Source organism: Podarcis melisellensis, assembly GCF_964234715.1.
Source record: "Podarcis melisellensis genome assembly, chromosome: 14".
In the NCBI taxonomy this organism is placed as follows: Eukaryota; Metazoa; Chordata; class Lepidosauria; order Squamata; family Lacertidae; genus Podarcis; species Podarcis melisellensis.
This window is the reverse complement of record NC_138546.1, coordinates 49,322,353-49,340,875: the sequence shown is the minus strand read 5'-3', so window position 1 is coordinate 49,340,875 and position 18,523 is coordinate 49,322,353. Positions and strand designations below refer to the sequence as shown.

At 42.2% G+C, this 18,523-nt stretch overlaps 1 protein-coding gene across 3 annotated transcripts in view; it reads right to left on the bottom strand.

The window, feature by feature from the left end:
• Positions 1 to 18,523, bottom strand: part of ICE2 (interactor of little elongation complex ELL subunit 2) — a 31,935-nt gene that overhangs the window by 1,401 nt on the left and 12,011 nt on the right. Inside the window, exons 6-14 of one of the 3 annotated variants that reach the window (XM_081887615.1) lie at positions 17,596 to 17,718; positions 16,614 to 16,773; positions 15,391 to 15,560; positions 12,594 to 13,725; positions 12,171 to 12,334; positions 9,345 to 9,474; positions 6,005 to 6,089; positions 4,317 to 4,367; positions 2,387 to 2,645 (exon numbers count right to left, since the gene is read on the bottom strand). In XM_081887615.1, the coding sequence (XP_081743741.1) occupies positions 2,387 to 2,645; positions 4,317 to 4,367; positions 6,005 to 6,089; positions 9,345 to 9,474; positions 12,171 to 12,334; positions 12,594 to 13,725; positions 15,391 to 15,560; positions 16,614 to 16,773; positions 17,596 to 17,718 (2,274 nt within the window). Of the gene's footprint in view, positions 1 to 2,386; positions 2,646 to 4,316; positions 4,443 to 6,004; positions 6,090 to 9,344; positions 9,475 to 12,170; positions 12,335 to 12,593; positions 13,726 to 15,390; positions 15,561 to 16,613; positions 16,774 to 17,595; positions 17,719 to 18,523 lie in introns of those variants that run through there. The other 2 variants (XM_081887616.1, XR_014162701.1) reach the window with 2 other exon arrangements.

The following is an 18,523-nucleotide window of genomic DNA, read 5'->3' as shown; positions in this document are numbered from 1 at the left end:
TATTATCTCAAAGGTCTATGGCACTCTACATCCAAAATGACAACAAGCCAAAACAGATCCATGATGCCCCAATCTCCGCACTGGTCACACTGCCTCTCTTCACCATCAGTTACAATGCCATGCATAATTTTATAATCTCATGTCACCTCTTAAACATTTTTTCTCTAAACTAAAAAGTCTGCAACTTCTCCTTGCAGAAGAGTTGTTCTAAACCCTTGATAATTTTGGTTGCCCTTTTCTGAACTTTTTTTCAACTCTACAGTACTCTTTTTGATGTGAGGTTATCAGAACTGCCCACAGTATTCCAAATGCAGTTGCAGCGTAGATTTGCATAACATTGCAGGTATTTTATTTAACTTCCCTTGCAGTCTCTTTTTGCTTTCAAGCTGGGCAAGCTGCCTACACCTTTCGCCTCCTTCTCCATTTCTATCTCTGCGTTTTCTACCATAATATTCTCTGTGGTTCAAACAGCCTCTTCGTGTATTTAAACACTCCTCTTTCCTCACAATCTCCCAAATTCACCTTTTCAGAAAAGCCATTGCAGATTTACACTCATCTCTCTTTAGCTGTACATTATACAGTACCTGTTTGCTCCCTGTCCCACCCACACTTCTGAGCTTGTTCTGGCTAATATTATAAGAGAGGCAACAAGTCACTTTTGGATACTGGATAACACCCTTCACTCTGCTGGCACTAAATAATTATTATATAGCAGCAGAAGCAGCTGTTTCCCTTATACACTGGGCCACATTCCCAGTGTTAAGACACACTGTGCGATACTATGCAACTTTACTCAGCACTAAGCCACACCAAGTTCAATATGGCTTACTCCCAGATAAACATGCACAGGATTGCAGCTTCAATGTTTTACACTAACCAGCAAGTTCAAGAAGTACTAGAATTCAAGCTTACTCTATAAACCATTCACCAGCTACCCTTGGGAAACGTGGTGTTTAGAGGGAGGGCATTTCTCTTCCACACACAAAATGTTAGAATTTAAAGTCTTTCAATGAAGTAAATAAGCAGTAGATTCAGTACTGATAGAAAGGAAAGTACTTTGTCATACAGAATGTAATTAGGGAATTTGCTACTATGGGATGTGGTCTGGGCTTAGGATCGCTTCAAAAAGCATTGGACAAATTCATTGATGTCATTAGATCAATCAGTCATGGCAGTTAAAATGGAGCCTCGATGTAGAGAGCAGTAGACCTCCAAATACTAGGTGTGAGGGCTGTCATACATCCAGACATTACTGGGATTTCAAAGGTGGAATTGATGTCTGGGGGGAATTTCTGAAAGGCAGTGCTTTGTACTGGATCTTAGGCAAGCCAACCAAAAATAACATGTTTTTTGGGCCTTTTTGTAAAACGGGGTGTCCTGGTTTTTACTTTTTGAAATATGGCAACCCTACCAGGTGCTGGGGGCAAACAGGGTCATGCAGCTACCTTCATACTCCTCTTGCAAGCTTACCAGAGGTACCTGGCTGACCAGTTAGAAACAGAATATTGGAATAGATGGAGCAGTTCTTAAGTTTCTTATGCTTATGGTCATTTGTCTACAAGTATAACATCACAGGTTTGTTTGTTAAGCTCTTCCTTATCTTTTGAGCAGGTCAGGGTGACCAGATATTTGATTTTACAGAATATATTTCTTTTCCCCATTCTCATAAATATTTCAAATAAAACCCACAAGGAACTGTGGCTCTGTCGAGAGAAGGCAACAGGTTCAACTCCTGAGATCACTAAAAAATAATTTCAGGGCAGAAGGATCTCTGCAAGGAACCCCAGAGCTGTTGCCTCTCAGCAGAGATAATAGTGGGATAGATGCAGCAGTGTGGCCTGTCTGACTTCCTTATGAGCTGCAAGAGATTGAACATTTTCTCACTGCTTCAACTATATAGTTGGAAGAGACTGAAAATGTATACATTCAGTGGAGCTGTTTGGTTTTATTTACAAAGAAAAAAGAAGAAACAACCACCCATATAAAATTATATGTTTCTAACTGGAACAACAAAATCATAGAAGTAATCACACAGCCACAGTCAAGAAAAACAAGAGGCTCCTGGTTTTTTTAATGGAACCACATACCATTTTCTAAAACTACCAAGAGTCTTTGTGGTTCCTTAAAAGGCACATGTGTTTGTGGACTAGGGTCCACTTCATCAGATATATGAAGTGTTTACGCTACATATTACTAGCCACCCTGGTATCTTTCATATGTCAAAGGTACGGAATAGAAAAGGAATGAATACATAAAATCTTCACTTGGCAGATATACACAAGCACACCTATATACTGGAAATATATATAAATGTAAAATGGTGAGATCAAATCGCCATAAAATGCAAAAAAATGACCATGTTATGGAAAACATATTAAAATCTCACCTTCTGGTTCTTCACAGGATTTGCTGGCTTTGGTGGGAAAGTGCATGGAACTCGCCCTTGAGCAAAATGATAGGGCAGAGGGATGTTAGGATCTAGTGGCACCCACGGAACTGAGAGGGCAGAAGGTATGCTGGGCAGGGCAGAGTGAGCTGAATGCAAGTTGTACGTTGCTCGGGTGGCTTTTCCGTCGCAGCTCTTATAGATGGTAACAGAAGAGTCTCCTGCTGCATGAGCCAATAGGTAAGAGCCCTCCTGCAAACTAAAAGTACAAATGGAGGCTAAAATGGTTGGCTTTGTGGCTTTGAAGCAAATGAACAGTACAGAAAGGGAAGAGCACAAGGGTATTCTGCTCCCATTTGCCAGATGTACTGCATTGGAGTAGGCACTCTAGTGTGATCACCACAACATTAAGAGCTGTGACTTGTACAAGACTTAATGTTCTACCTCCTGCACTTTGCAAACTCCTTTGAAAGCAAACACAACTTGCACATAGAATCCTCACCACCACGCTGTTTTCCTCAACCACTGGTTCTGGGAGGAGGAATGGAGAAGGCTTTGTCACCATTAAGTTCAAGCAGGTAGCCAGGAGTGCCAACTGTTTCCTATGCTCCCTCCATTACTCTACTACCTTGTAGATTTCACATGGGACTTTTAGATCCAGTCAACTCCAAGGACTGCTTAGCACGTGTCACTTTCTTCACAAACACATATTTGTTAAATAAATAATATATTGGTTAAATAAATAAATGTGTTTGTGAAGAAAGTGTAGGGGATAACACATGTAAACAGGTGATGCACACCACCTTCACATGCTTACATCACATGAGGGTATATTCTACAGATGAAGTAGCACTCAGCACTTGGGAGTGATGGAGCGAGGAGAGAGGCAAGCAAGCTTGTTCTCATGCCCAGAACTTGCATCTCTGACATAGCAGATAGGCTGCTTAGCAGTTGGAGTCACCAGTTCTTCCAAGGTGCTCAATCCATAGGAAGCCTGTTCTCCCCTGCCTGGCCTATATGTAGCCCCCCCAAAATGGTTCCTTCCTGGGCACAGAACTACTGGAAAGGCGTGCTTGGTGGAGGCACACTAACATCAAGAGCCTGAGCCTTTCTATGTATCACACCCTGCTCCACTGCTCTGAAGCATGCTAAGGCCTTTATCTTCCCATATGGAGAGAAGAGATTCAGCTGGGAGAAAGGCTGCCACAAGCGAAGCGTGTGGCTGGCAAAAAACATGCCTATGGAGAACCCTATGCTGTTTGGCAATAAGCACAGTGCATTTTTGTTGCTGTGTTCAGCTCTATTCTCCTCTCCTGTTTGGTTTCAAGATGCTGGATTAGGTCAGTTTATTCCTACTGTTGACAATCTTACCTTGTACTTGCTGACTATTCACTATGGTTATTTGCAATTGTTCATACCAGCTTTGAATTGTGCTAATTATTGCTGATTGTCCGACATGTTGCAAGTTACTACAGCCACAATCCCATGGGAAAGTGCCATATAAAAAGATTAACAAAAGAATGGATGAAAATCTTTCAGATCAGGTCAGGACGCTGGCTAAACAAGTGCAGAATTCTCCTTATTTTGTTCCTCTGCTGGATAGCTTACTGGTCTGTGAATGTGGCTTCTCTCAGCCCAGGTTCTTTTTTTTGCATTGGGTCTGCCTAGCACGTGACTTCAGCCCTGCCTTCCCTTCATTCTCACAACCTTGGCTCAGCAGCTTTCACGGTTCTTGGTCCTGGATCCTGCTACCCACGCCCCTTTTCTCTTTTTGTTGCCTTCCACTGCACGGCTCCCTAGGATCTTCCAGCTTGTGAGCCTTCCTTATGCACCTGGAGCTCTAAGTCTGCAAGGGCTTTTCTGGTACTTATTCACAAAATTAGCATAGGACCATGGACCATTTAGAAATAAAGTCAAAGGAAATACATACCCACTCACTTTCTTCAGTATATGTTGGAGAATATTCAGTGAATTTGCTGGCCTGCATGTGTAAATTTATTAATGTAACAGGATGGTTATATACCACTTAATCATTCTTAACTTCTAAGCAGTTTACCTAGAATATAAAACATTCATCTTAAAATGCTGATAAAAACTAGGTTAACTTGATTTTAGTGTCTGATCTTATCAAAATATAAACAGACAGTTGCTAAAAATGTACATAATAAAATTGCATGTTACCATTATATGTCTGGGTAGGCTTGCCTAAACCAAAAGGCTTTTAGAAGGTGCTGAAAACAACACAGCAAAGGCCCCTGCCTAAAACCAACAGGTTTCTTGCAAGCATGGAACTAACACTATTTGTACCTATGTGGTGCTTGTAAAAGTGTCAGTTCCGCACTTACAGAAAGATTAACATTCATAAGGAACAAATAATTTGAGGGAAGTGTTTCATGAACACTAAAAATTAGTGCATTATAAATCATTGGTCTCTCAAAAACATACACACATACAGCTACATAGTTTGTGAATTCTGGCAAACTTCCCTGATTGGTTGACCAGGCTACTCAGCTCTATACAGTGGTACCTCAGTTTTCGAACATAATCCATTCCAGAAGACTGTTCGAGTTCCAAAATGTTCGAAAACCAAAACCTCAGTATGGAAGCCTCAAAACGGAAAACTCAACACGGAAGCTGTGTTTCATGTTCAACTTCTGAGGTGTGTTCGAAAACTGAAGCATTTACCGTATTGGCCTGAATATAAGCCTAACTTTTTCCCCAAATTCCAACCATAAAAAGTTAAAGTGTGCCTTATATTCACAAACGTATGGTGTGCAGCCAAGAGCACGTGGCAAACAGTGCCAGGAGCGCGGCAAAGCGACACCCGCCTTGACAATGTAGCGCGGCTCGCCACCCCCATATGCAGCCAGGTATTTTTCTTTTTTCTCCCCCCCCCCCTCCAATTTTAAAGGTGCAGCTTATATTCGGACCAATTATGGTACTTCCAGGCTTACAGCATTCGAAAACTGAAACGTTTGTCAATGGAGATGTTCAAAAACCGAAGTAACACTGTACTGCCCCATTCAGCCACCACAGCACCAGACATGTGGGAAATCTGGCAAGAGACTCTCATATTACGTTTTTTCACAAAAGTTTCAAAATCATGACAGCAAAGTGAACATTGGAAGTGTGTGGCCTGTGCCACCACCTGACTGTTCAGAACACACACAATGACGAAAGAAGCCTGCTTTGGCAAGGATTCAGCGTGAACTGAAAGTGCTACCTATGGTTTGATGGGGGAAATTCACCTGACAATAAAGGCCCCCTCCCTCAACTTAATGTCATCCAATTTGTCTATTTGGTGTTACTAAATGATCCATCAGCTTTCTGCCTAAGTATATCATCTACCCAAACCATAACAACAAACCAACAGGTAGCACCTGGTGAAGCCCTGTACTGTATTTTATTTGTATCATTAACATGTAGAGTTGGAATAGAGAATATACCTCAACCAGGGTGGTCACAACAATGTTATAAAATAAAAGTGCACTGTTAACAGTGTAGCAACTTGAGGAATGACATTTAAAAGGAGCTGCCTTGCTCAGACATGCTTCATATTCTGAAGCTGTCATTAACAAATACCTTGTAAATTTTTTACATTATAGGAAGCTCACTCACTTAAATGCGCCAAATCTTTTTTTCAGCCCTTCTGCAGGCAGTTGCTCAAGCAGAAACAACTTTGAAGTCAAGGCATCAACATGACCTGAAGAAAAGAAAAATACCAAACATTCGCAATGAAAAATGAGGAACTGCACAACAAAGATGAAGGAAATTCTCAAGTAATGGAGGAGAGACCAGCATTTAGATTAAAAGATCATGACACAATCACAACTTCAATAAAACAAAACTAAGAACTATAAAGAGAGACCAGGTACAACAAACCCCAAAATCCTGATGGCTACCATCGTATTGTACTTACCCAGGAGTGAGTTCTACTGAACCCCCTAAAACAGCCACCTGTCTAGTCTCAGGCTACTCCGAACAGCAGCCTTAAATGCCATTGGTCACCACTGGGCCACATATAGGAGCTGGTGGCTAGTAATGTACTGGTTTCTTTTTTTTAAACTAACAAACAAAAACATCCACGGACCACCCTCTAAATTGTTCAGCTATCAATGTGTATTGCTTGCTCTAAACCTGCTTAAATCTTTAACAAGGAAAAATGCATTGTTAGTAGGCTTTTCTGGATTTTTCTGTGTACTGAATCAAACATTTGCTTTTTGAAGTGCAGAGGTTTGTGAACAATTAATAAACTTGAACTGAAAGTTTCTTTCTGCAACTAATTTCTTTGATTCGTCTCTGTACACAGAGATGGGGAGAGTATTTAAACACTTACTTGTTTGAATGTTCTGTCACTTACTAACTAATGCAGTCTTGAATCTGTATTGTGCTTTGTTTGAATTTCAGTTCAGCCATTAAATGTGGAGCACCTTTCCAGCCACTGCATGTGCTTTGCCAAAAGCGCTCTGAAGTTAGGTAAACTTTACATAGACATTGTATTCGACATACTGCTATCAACTCCAAGCAAATGTCAATTTCCTGACAGCAATATTATCAGTCATACTTCATGGCTGGTTACACAAGAAGGGAAGATTATCAAGAGGTGGGGGTTTGTTTGTTTTTTGGTTGGTTTGCTTTTAAACTTTATCCCTCTAACCAAGAAATCCCTGTGAGCCAGAGGGAGAGAGAGGTTGGGCATCCTCAGTCTGCATACTTTATCAGTAACTCAACTACCTTCAAAGAAGCATTTATTTATTTATTATTTCCAGTTATGTGTGGGTTTTTCCTTGCCTTGCCCTACACTCAAAAACCCACAAAGCGGCTTATAAAATGATGAAATGCAGTATCATTAAAAAGTAGAAAAAGCCATCTGTTCATACTTGTGAAACTGATTTAGTCCAGCTCTTAAAAATCACAAGGGTAGACAAATTAAAACTATGCTGTGCTGCTGGAATGGGGACCTGGGATATGTTTCCATTTTGCTAATTTCCAGAGCTGGTAAACTTGCTAACTCAGGGTGCTCAGTTTTGAACAGATTTCTTTATTCCAAGGCAAATGATCTCATAGTAGCAACTGCTCTGCACAACTAAAGGTAAGTCCTCGATAGTTAAATCCAGTCGAATTCAACTATGGGGTGCGGTGCTACTCTCCACTAGCCAGTAATGGAGTAAAAAAAAGTCTTTCATCCAGCCCTGTATTGTTGTTAACAGTGCAATGAAGGGTCATGGACAGATAGCAGTGAATAAGTCTATGTAGGAAGGGCACTGACTATCAAGAATCTGCCTTCAACACTCCAAATAATGTTGCTTATGGTCATGATGACCCTTTAGATATTTCCAACTCTACAATTCTTTGATTCTATGAAAGGACCAATAATCCAACACACTCAGATTCCTGTTCTCTAGGCATACTTCTGCTAAGTACAGGCCTGATTTTATTTTTTTTCTTACAAGTTGTGCAATACATTACTTGAGAATAGCCTTCTGGGATCAGTTGTTTCCAACAGCAAGCAGCCAGATATCTCTGAACATTCACAAGCAGCACATAAAGGCAATGACTTTGTTCCGTTTAGCACCATCTTCAAGAGACAGGCTGCTTCTCAAAAGGGATGCTCCTTTTAGCTATCATAGCTAATAGACTGGTGTTCCCTGGGGTTTTTCTAATCCCTTTAAAAGGCCTTGTATGCATGGGGCTGTAGCGGATCCCACCGCTAACCACCAATTAATATGTAGCAGATTCATCCTGCTCCCAATTAAATATAGCGGACCCACCTCACAGTATGCCAATTAAATGAATGTCTGCAATTTACCACAGGCTATCTTGTGTGAGAGAAACTGTGATTCAAGGAGTCTCAGGCAGGAGTTAACCAAACAAGAGAAGTTTTATTTACAAAGAAGAAGAAGAAGAAGAAGTTTTTTCAGGTAGAAGTTAACTTATTACTTAAGCTAAATATGATTATGTTACAGGCTTAAACACAGTAGTACAGGCACATCTTCTCTTAAACTCCCTCTACTCAAAATCAGCTGTTACACTTCAGTTTCTGTTACTCCTTTCTAGGTCCTTACGCTTAGGTCCGGCAGATGCTTCAGGTCAATGTTTTTAATTTGGTCCAAGAGCAAAGGGGTCCTTTTCGTCAGTTAACTAGTAATCCAACTCCTGAGGTATTCGGATTAGTATAACAGACCCAGGGCATCACTTCACCCCTTGTCACTGGCTTGGGATTCTTCTTTTCCTAGAAGTGCTCTCCCCTCCTGGCTGGAATGAGACCCAGGTAGTCTGTATTCCCACAGCTTCTCCCTCTCCCTGCTCAAACTCAGCCCTCCAGATAACTCCTGTCTGTATACCCTCCCAAGACACTCCACATGGTCTTCCTATCTTAAACTACGAGGCTCTTTCCTCTTGCTAGAGTTAGTCTCCTCAGTGTGCATGTTCAACTCAAATCAGAACCAGCTCTCCCTCAGTCAAATCCTATCCTAATCCCCATCTCCCAAACTACACCCTATCTCTGTCCCTCTCTCCAATCTCTTTCCCTTCTCTATCCCTATCCAACTCTATCCCTCAGAAACAGCTCCTTTTATTCTCCCTCCCAAAGTGCTGACTCCACCCCCCACCGACTGGCTGTCTTGGTAGCCAATCAGAGAGGCTCCAGCCCCTGGTGGAATTCTGAGGGACTGCATCCCCAAACTCTGGCCTGGCTCTGCTGTCCATCAAAAGTGCAATTGCCACATCTTTGTGTCCATGGATTCCATATGCATGCCACAGGACTTGATTACATATTGGAACATTCAGCATAGTTTTTCCATTGAGAAATTATTCCCAGTTGGTCCATTAAAAAAAAAATGGTTATGCGAAGAATTTTGCAGAAAGAAAATGACAGGAAGTTACGATCCCCTTAGTGCAGGATCAGAAAATATTAACCCAGAACGAAACAACTTATGTTCAGAAGGACTGAACTTACCAACTGTAAATGAACTTCTTGAATGTAACAAACTCTCTGTCCACAGACGACATACTTCACCTTCAGTTAATGCTTCCACTCCATAGAAGGCTTGATATTCTAGCTTTGGCAATATGTAAACTGGATAGTACTGCAAAACCAGAGGGGAGGGGCTGTTTTCACTTGGTTAACATATTTTTAGTCTATATACTTCATAAATAACCAGAATGTAAATCTGATTCACTGCCAGACTGGACTCATCTGGGACCAGGCCTGGGGTTCATGAAGTCTTCCCTTAATCTGAAAACTATTTTGAGATGCAAAGTAGCAAAGGAAGTAACTTCTGGGTGATTATCTTTTTTGTGAAGGTTCTACAATATGCACACCAGCGTAGCAATTATCCCGCTGGCGCCTGGGGCAAGGAGGTATGTGTGCCATGGAGGTGGGGCATCCAAGCGTGTTGCCCGAGCGAATGCATCCCTCCTGGGAGGGAAGAAGCTGGCATGCGCTGTAGAAAAAAACATTGCGGGGTGCACCGCTGGTAGGGCGCCCACGACTTGGGAGGAACACCTGCAGGCCGGCACTTACACGCCTCTCCCGGGTGTCCATTCCAGGTGCCCTTCCAGCAGTGCGCCCCACGCTGCTTTTTCCGGCAGCACAGAGCCCGCTTGCGACCAGGAGGGATGCAGCAGCTGGAGTGCCCTGCAGGCTGTGCACCACCCACGTCCCACCCCGTGCTGAATTTTCAGGCAGCGCTGGGCCCACCCGCTGGAGGGCACCCTACAGCCCATGACACCCTGCCCCACTTCCTCTGCTATGCAACTTTTCGATACATGCAATGTAAGGATATAAATGTGGAAAACTTATGAGAGCTCAGAGTCTGCCTCCCTTCAGCTCTGTAGCCTCAGGGTAAATAAAAAAAGTACACAGTGTTTCTCACCCTTTTGTATTCTCTTAAGAGCACCACAGCAGTAATTGCCACTGCTGGAATAAACAGTCTTGAGGTCACAACCACACCATAGTTTCAATTTTGCATAGATGCTTATTTGTAATCGCTCTATATGTCATCATCGATACAGTGCATTCTACTCACATTGGGAAAGTTTGTTATGGATAGTCACAATCTAAAGATGCTGATTATATGACCTGACTTCATTGTACTTAACAACATTTGCACCTATGTGAATGGAATGCACGGGGTATTCTGAAAATCCAGAAGTGCAATGCTGCCACCTTTGGGAAGTTCAAGGACAAAAAGAGGACTAAGATATTCTGAGGCAACTCCCCACAAACTAATTTTATAAGCATCATTTGTGTTACTTATCTTCTGCAGAGTAGCAATAACATTTCCCCAAATGTATGCCTCTCCAGTTCTTAAGAGGATAAACCCTGCCCCTTACATTTCACTGTATGGCATTGGCAGTAGAATGGTTCATATACTATGACTGCATAGCAGAAAGGAACAAAACAGTTGGGATTTTTGAAATGGAGAACTTTTATTTCTCTTTGCAGTACATAAATTCTGTCAGTGCAAGTTCTTTGTATGGTTATAGTATTATAACCATAATACTACCTTGAGCCATCAACCCTAGATTGGATTCTGGTTTGAACTGTGGAGGCAATAGGTCCATAGATCAGAAGCAGAGCACAGTGCTCCTGGTTCAATCCCTGGCAACTCCAGTTAAAAGGAACTCAGGCAGCAGGGCTGGAAAATTCCTATTTTGGCTGGTAGTCTAGCACCTGTACTTTGAATGAACTGAAGTGTGAGGAAACTCCAAAGGTGGCCTCACCTATACTGGGCTGCAATCATCCAAACAACAAACAACTTTCCAGGATGTGGATAACAGTGGCCAGGCCCTTTCTGTCGAGGAGCAAGCTTAGCTGGGGAATGGTGCTTCGTACTAGATGCCACTAAGGCATCTGCAGCAAGGCATGGATCCAACACAGTGCTTCTCAAGCTTGGGTCTCCAGCTGTTGTTGGACTACAACTCCCATCATCCCTAGCTGGCAGGACCAGTGGTCAGGGATGATGGGAGCTGTAGTCCAACAATAGCTGGAGACCCAAGCTTGAGAAACACTTATCTAACAGCACCCTCAAGCAGCAAAGCTGATTGTTTATGGAGAAACGGAGCCCCAACCATGTTGTTGTTCACACATTCCAAGCTGCAGTGGAGGGGCCTCCAATCATCCTGGGAGGCTCCTCATCTTTCTGCTTAGCTGGCACAGCAACAGAAGCAGCAACAAATTTGTGTGCTTAGCTTACATGATCAAACAAAGTGTCAGGGAAAGCATCATAAGTAGTTTTTCCCCTAACTTCCTTCCGTCATAGAACTATAGGACTCTTTTTAATGAAAGGAGTCTTGGAAGACAATGAACTACGCAGATGCCGCACACAAGGAGCTGGTGGAAAGGGGTAGTGGGGAAAGCAGCAGCACAGGGAGTCCTCATTTCCCCATTCTCTGCTTTGGTGAAGAAAGTGGGACTTGCAGCTGCTGCCAGCACAGCATGCAGGTCAGCCACCCAGAGTGTGGAGAGGCTCAAAGGGAGCTGCAGCTAAAGCAAGAGGATGCTGTTGGGTGGGAGCTGGAGCTAAGCCACTAACTCAGTTGATTAAGAAGACTCGTAATCTCAGGGTTGTGGATTCGAGCCCCAAGTTGGGCATTTCAGGGGGGTGGATTGGGTGACCCTCGTGGTCTCTTCAAACTCAATTCTATGATTCCACCTTCTCAAAGTGGACCATGCTCTGGCTGCTGACCAAGGTGGTGGCAAGTGAATTGGCTCAAAGAGAAAACTGCATTCTTTTACATATCTGGAAAAACACGAGCCCCACTTAACACAAAAGCTTACCCTTTTGACTTTTGCTTTCTTGTTGGATGGCCTTTGTTCTACTTTCTGCACTGGGCAGCGCACCAGTAGCTGCAGGTCACCAAGGCTGAACAGCTTGTAGATAAGATTGCCCTGTTGAGGAGGTTCATATTCCAAACAATCTTCAGCTGCACCCCAAACCATCTCTTCCCAAAAGAGAGAGTAAAAAGGCAGTTGGTCAATATCTCATCACATTCACTAGGCTGCACCCATTTTAAAGGTGTTTTCTGCCCTGTAACATGTAAGGATGCTGTCTGACTAATGGGTAAATTGGATTCAACCTCAAAGAGGAAAGTGCTGACGGCTGGCCAGGATGTCCCAGAAGTTGTTGCACACCACTTGGATTCTGGTAGTGTTTTGCCCAATCAGGGACCACATTCTTAGCACAGCTACCGAAAAACTCACCTTTTTGAGATACCTGAAAATATGATGTCCAGGTAACTTTGGGTAAGTTACTGGTATCCACAGTGGTACTTTGCTTGGGCTCCATAGCAGAAGGTACTTTTGATGGTGGATACCCCTGGTTTGGTGCAGGGCTTCCTTCAGAATTCATCTGTGGCTGCTCTTGTCGGTGTGGAGAAGGTGGCTTGAGAAGTTCAGCTTGCATTTTCAAAATCTGCCCAACAGGATCAAATTCTTTAGACATCTGTTCACAATCTTTTTTGGACACAGCCATTTCTTGAACTGGAATCCTTGAAGGATCTGTCAGTTTTCCTAACAGGGCTTGTTTCGAGCAAGGAGACTCAGGAGTAACTGCTTCAGGGCCTCGGTCAGAAGCAACCACACCCGATTCACAGTCAGTGCCATTTTTATGTCCTGTGTCAATTATCAAAGATTCCTCATCTGTGTCACTGCAGCAGGAGAGAATGGGTGAGTTATCATCTTTGGCTAAATAAGCCAAAGCTCCTTCCTTGAAGTTATCTTTATCTGAAGTTAATAAGGTATTCTTGTCCAGAGTTTCATCTTTGGCGTAAACAACTCTTTTGCCATCTGGTTCAATTTCCATTGAATTGAACCCTTTAACTGATGAAATTGCTTCACAGTCCAAACCCAAGACACCACCACTTGATGCTGGAGTCTTATTAAAATCCTGTTCTGTGCTTAATTCTAGCCTCCGTTCAGGGCCTTTGCTCCTTCCTTCTCCAACATCACTGTTTACCTCCCACACTGACTCTTTCTCCATTTTCAGGTGCTTTGATAAGATTTTTGACATACATTCATGTTTCACAGGACTGCTCTCTGGTGTAGAAGGCTTTGTTGTCAATGTGACATTGGTATGAATGTCTAGGCTGATGGAGTCGGATGTCTGCGAGCTTGTGCCACTGTTCATGTTCAACACTGGTGCTTTCTCCATTTTCACATGCTCTGATGATATACTGGCAGGTTTTGCAGGAATGTTATCCAGTTTAGAAGCATTTGAATGCTTAGATACAGAACCAAACGTCTCTAGTTCTGTCACATCAGTGCCAAAGTCTAGATCCACAGAGTCAGGTACTTGAAGCCGTCTACCTTGGCATGCTTCAAGTGGTGCTCCCAGCTAAAGAAGGAAAACAAAAAAAAAATTACATAGAGAGCCACTCTTAACAGTGAACAAAATGATCTGCTTAACAGTTAATATATGAAGCCTATTCAGTATTTCTGCATCAAAATGTTTCAGGGGTCAGGCTCAGACACAACAATTTCAATCTAAAACCATGGTTTATCAGACCAAGAATTTGTATTGTGCTCATCTTTTTCCTCCTTCTACTCTCTTGCCATAATGGAAAACATTCAGAAATTGTTAACAACAAGTCCGAAGTGGGAAACTGTGGCTTAATCTCAGACTACAAACCAGGATTGGATCCGGGCTTGCACTCAATATAATAAATCACAATTTCCTTGTTTGGACATAATGGAAACAGTAGTTGAATTAAAGCACAGTAAGAGAAGGAAGTGAGCACATCATAGGTTCTGACAAATTGTGGTTTGTTAGATTGCGATTGTTACATCTGATACAAGCAAAACAAGGGAAATGGAAGTGTTTACAATGTATACACTGGAATGGGGAAAACATTTCATGTTTTCAAAGATTTTCAAACCCAGTTCATCAGTGATGAAAACATGTTCCTGTAGAAGGATTTGCAAATTAGCTACCTGTTCGAATTTTGCCTCATTTTCTGTTATTAAGGCACATTAATGGAAATAGTGACATTTAAGAGCCAGTGCTGTACTCAACACCATGGTGTACTTGGACTGTGAAGAGCTGTGTTCATAAAGTCATGAAGCTCACTGGGTAACCCACACTCAGCCTAATCTACCTCATAGGTTTGTTGTGCAGATAAAAATGGATAAATAGTACACTGCCCTGTGCTCCCTGGAGAGAAGGGGGCACTAACGTCACAAGTACATACACGCCCACCCTAAATGCCAACATTTGTCATCAAGAAAAGCCACACTTTATTGTCAAAATACAGGTTTAGGGAAACCTGTATCCACTGCATAGTACAGAGTGTGATGTAATGGCTGAGAATGTTGGGCTGGGAACAAGGAGACGCTGGATGAAGCTCAGAAGTTGACCATGGACCAGTTACTATCTCTCAGCCTAAACTGTCTCACAGGGGGTAGTTGTAAAAATAAAATGGGAAAGTTTCATTTATTTATTTTTACCAAGAAGGGAATGTCTCCAGGTAACTCTTGGAAAGATTCCTGTCTAAAACCCTGGAGTGCATCTGCCAGTCTCTGCTGGCTCAGATGGAACAATGGTCTGACTCAGAATAAGGCATCTTCCTGTGTGTTTATCTGGCAGCCATGCAGAACAAAGACAGAAAATCCTTGTATACAGGGGGGCAAACTGAGACCCAGCCCACCCAGGTACTCAGCATGACAAGGGGCACCTTCATTCTGCATGGTGAAATGCTCTGTCCCGATGGAAACCAAAGGTAAAGCACTCTGGGAAAGACTCTGGTAAAGCTGGATCAAGAAGAGCTGGATGAAGATGAGCGCTTGCACTTTTAAGAAATGTATCCATGCAACCCTTGATGACTTAAAACTACCCCCACCCCAAAATATAAAGGGAGGTTAGCAAGAACAGATATTCTGTAGCAGATTTCTAAGCAGGATCAGGGAACACAAGATATCCAGTACCATTTCATAACTGTTGCAGGAAAGTTAAAATTCTCCCTTGTGCTCAATAAAACTAAATAAGCTTAAAAATGGAACTCACAAGTCCTTCAGGTGGGTTGTCTAGTATCGCAGCATGTGCCAAAATGCTTGATTTTTTAGTCATGTGGAAATCTGCCAGAAATTCATGATACAAATGGTTCTTTTCTCTCACGGCCATCTCTTTCTTTGGCAGAGGGGGATCAATATAGGCAACTTTGACTGGTCTGAAACCTTTAAAGAAAAAAAAAGTGTATGTTCACTTTCCAGTAGCACAATCGTTATTTTCTGGACACTTACCTACAAATTAACTTCCTGTTTTCCTTTTAATTAAAGGAAGATGTGAGAAGATGCATTAACCAGCAGAGAAATAAAAGTGACTTCCTCCCAGTAACTTTAATGGGGCAACCCAGCAAGATGGACAGGGAATAATGATGATGATGATGATTATTTCAGGTTTCTTATTCTGCTTTTCACAAACCTTTTCCTTTCACAAACCACTGAATTTCATTCAACTGTCCTTACAGTAAAAAACCACAAAAACTAGCTGAGTGGTTGGAGGAGAACCAGTATGCCAAATCAGTTCCTTGACTCCTCTCCTGCATAACTGCAAATAATTATGTAGCAATAGAATCAATGGTCATAATCAACTTGGGAGAACAATTTAGTGGGAGTGGGAAAAAGTAGCAGGAAAATATCACCAGAAATCATTATTAGTTGTGCTCCATGTCTCTGGGCACTGTTACTGTTCTAAGTAGTAAGAAGGATGCAATATATCTGTGCATCTCTCTCTATAAACTTTGCAATTTTGCTTTACCTATTTTTTCTATTCTTCGTTATTTCCTGATGTTTGTTAACAAATTTGCTAAGTCTTGTTTTTGCTGCAACATAGTAAAACACCTCTGGATATTACTGACCTTTTCCCCACTACAAAGAAATCTCCCCCTCCCCCTTCATTTCCAGAATAATTCCAAGAGATTAATAGCAAAACCCTTAAGCATGTCCAACGCAATCCTACATATGTCTACTTAGAAGGAAGTCTCAATTAGTTCAACTAGGCAACCCCCTCGGTATGTGGGTACAGTTCAAAATTCACCAGCATCTTCAAAGGGCTAGCAGGAAATGTTGTCAGGGCAATAATATTCTAATTTTATATCTGCTATATGTATGAAAACACACAATTTATATTATATGCACCAGAAAATAAGCACCAGCCCTTTGGCTCGAAATATATTTCTCTGTCTGTATATATATATATATATATATAAATAAATAATATGCATATACCTTCATTAGAGATGATTTTCACAGAAACCGGAAGTTCCCACTGTTCACTGTAACTCATACCATTATTGTTCAACAATGTAAATAATGACTCACTCGTCAGCACTACCTGAGGACCATATTTCAATACAAGTTTTTCAGCATTTGGATCTGTACTAACATCCTTTTTGAAAACAAAATGAGAAAACAAAGTGTAAATCAGAGTGAGAGCAATATAACATTCCACTATTAGACATGAAAGTACTTGATCCAGCAGGGGAAAATATTATGGGCAAAAATCATTTGATTTGGGGACAGGGGAGAAAGAGGAGCCAAATTTCTAAAGCAGGGATCAATATATTTATTAATACTGCAGATATATTTTCATGGATTCAAAAACTAATGATTTTAAAGATGGAAGCAACTTCCTCGCATGCATGATTAGATGCCCTAATAACTCTTGCCAAAGGCTTTTTCAGAACAAAAGCTCCCTCACTCAGTGTTCAACTTCAGGTCCCCATATGTTGCTGGACTATTGCATGAGGTGGCTCAAACCCAAGAGTGTAAGCACCTAGGTAAGCCTCTGCAGAGGTTCTTGTAAAAAAAACCTGCTTGCAGTGCACTGGATTTTACATGTTACACACCACATCTTGTTTATTAACTGAGTTTCTCATAGTTTAATGCGACCCCCCAACATGTTGTGGTTGCTCCACTGCAAGAAGCCTTCAACTAGCACTTGTACAACCATTCACACAACTGCACAAACACATTTGTTTTCTCTGCTCCTTCAGTTCTTTGGATCCAAGACCAAATTAAAACTAGTATCTGTCTCCATTCACCTTCTATTAAACTGTATCAGCCACTACAAAAGTCATTTCTGATTAGGTGATGGGATGTACATTTTGACAGAAAATAACCACTAGGAATAGTTTGTTAAGAACAGCTGGTTCACAACTGAGGGGTTTGTGTGGTCATAGTTCTTGCTGACAGCATCCCTTTTACTTACATTGTGAAGCATTGAAGCCCTCTGCTCTGGAGTTGCAATGTCCACCTTATTTTTATGGTTATCAGGTAACTGTATTGGTGCAGGCAGTTTTGGAAAGTATCGCTTAACAAGGCTCACCTTTCCCTAGAATGAAAAAAGAATGAAAAAGGAGAACCAACACTTTTGGCTTGGCTTCCAAATGAACAAAAAACTTCAGTACAGTCGTACCCTTGGTGTCAGGGACCTGCCCTCAGCTCAGAGGCGAGAGGTGGAAGGGCAGTTGTGTTATAGGGAACCTCCGAAAATCTTGCAAAGCAGTTCCTCCTCTGGCGAGCAGGAAAGCCCCACCTCCAGTGGAGAGGAGGTGCAGGGACCAGGAGATGGTCAACACCGAGCCCGAGCAAACCGGAGAGGAAGAAAGTACCCCTTTGCCAGCGCCCATTCTGCACAGTAGGTTTTGGCGCAGGGAGGGGAGGAGAATGTTGGGGGTCACACGACTGTTATGCTGGGGGAGGTACAAGGACCGACCACTCCCAGATTCTGGTAGCAATTGAGCCAGACATGAACTTACGACACTCTTCACTGTAAATAGTTTCCAGAATAAAGCCTGGAAAAGACAGGTTTGCCTGTTTGCTCTCAAGCAACCACACCACCACCTGACACTTGGTTTTTGAAAGAGCTTAGTTCTCAAACGTTTTCACTCCTGAATGCCGCAAACCCGAGAGTGACTGTTCTGGTTTGCAAACCATTTTTGAAAGCTGAACATCCTACAGGGCTTCCAGTTGGCTGTAGTAACTTCATGCAGCCAATGAAAAGCTGCACTTTGGTTTTGGAAGTCAAACGGACATCCGGAATGGATTCCATTTGACTTCCAAGGTATGACTGTATGTGTTTCATTCAAGATCACACTCTTAGTCAAATGACTAATGTTACGCTCAGACTGCTCAGT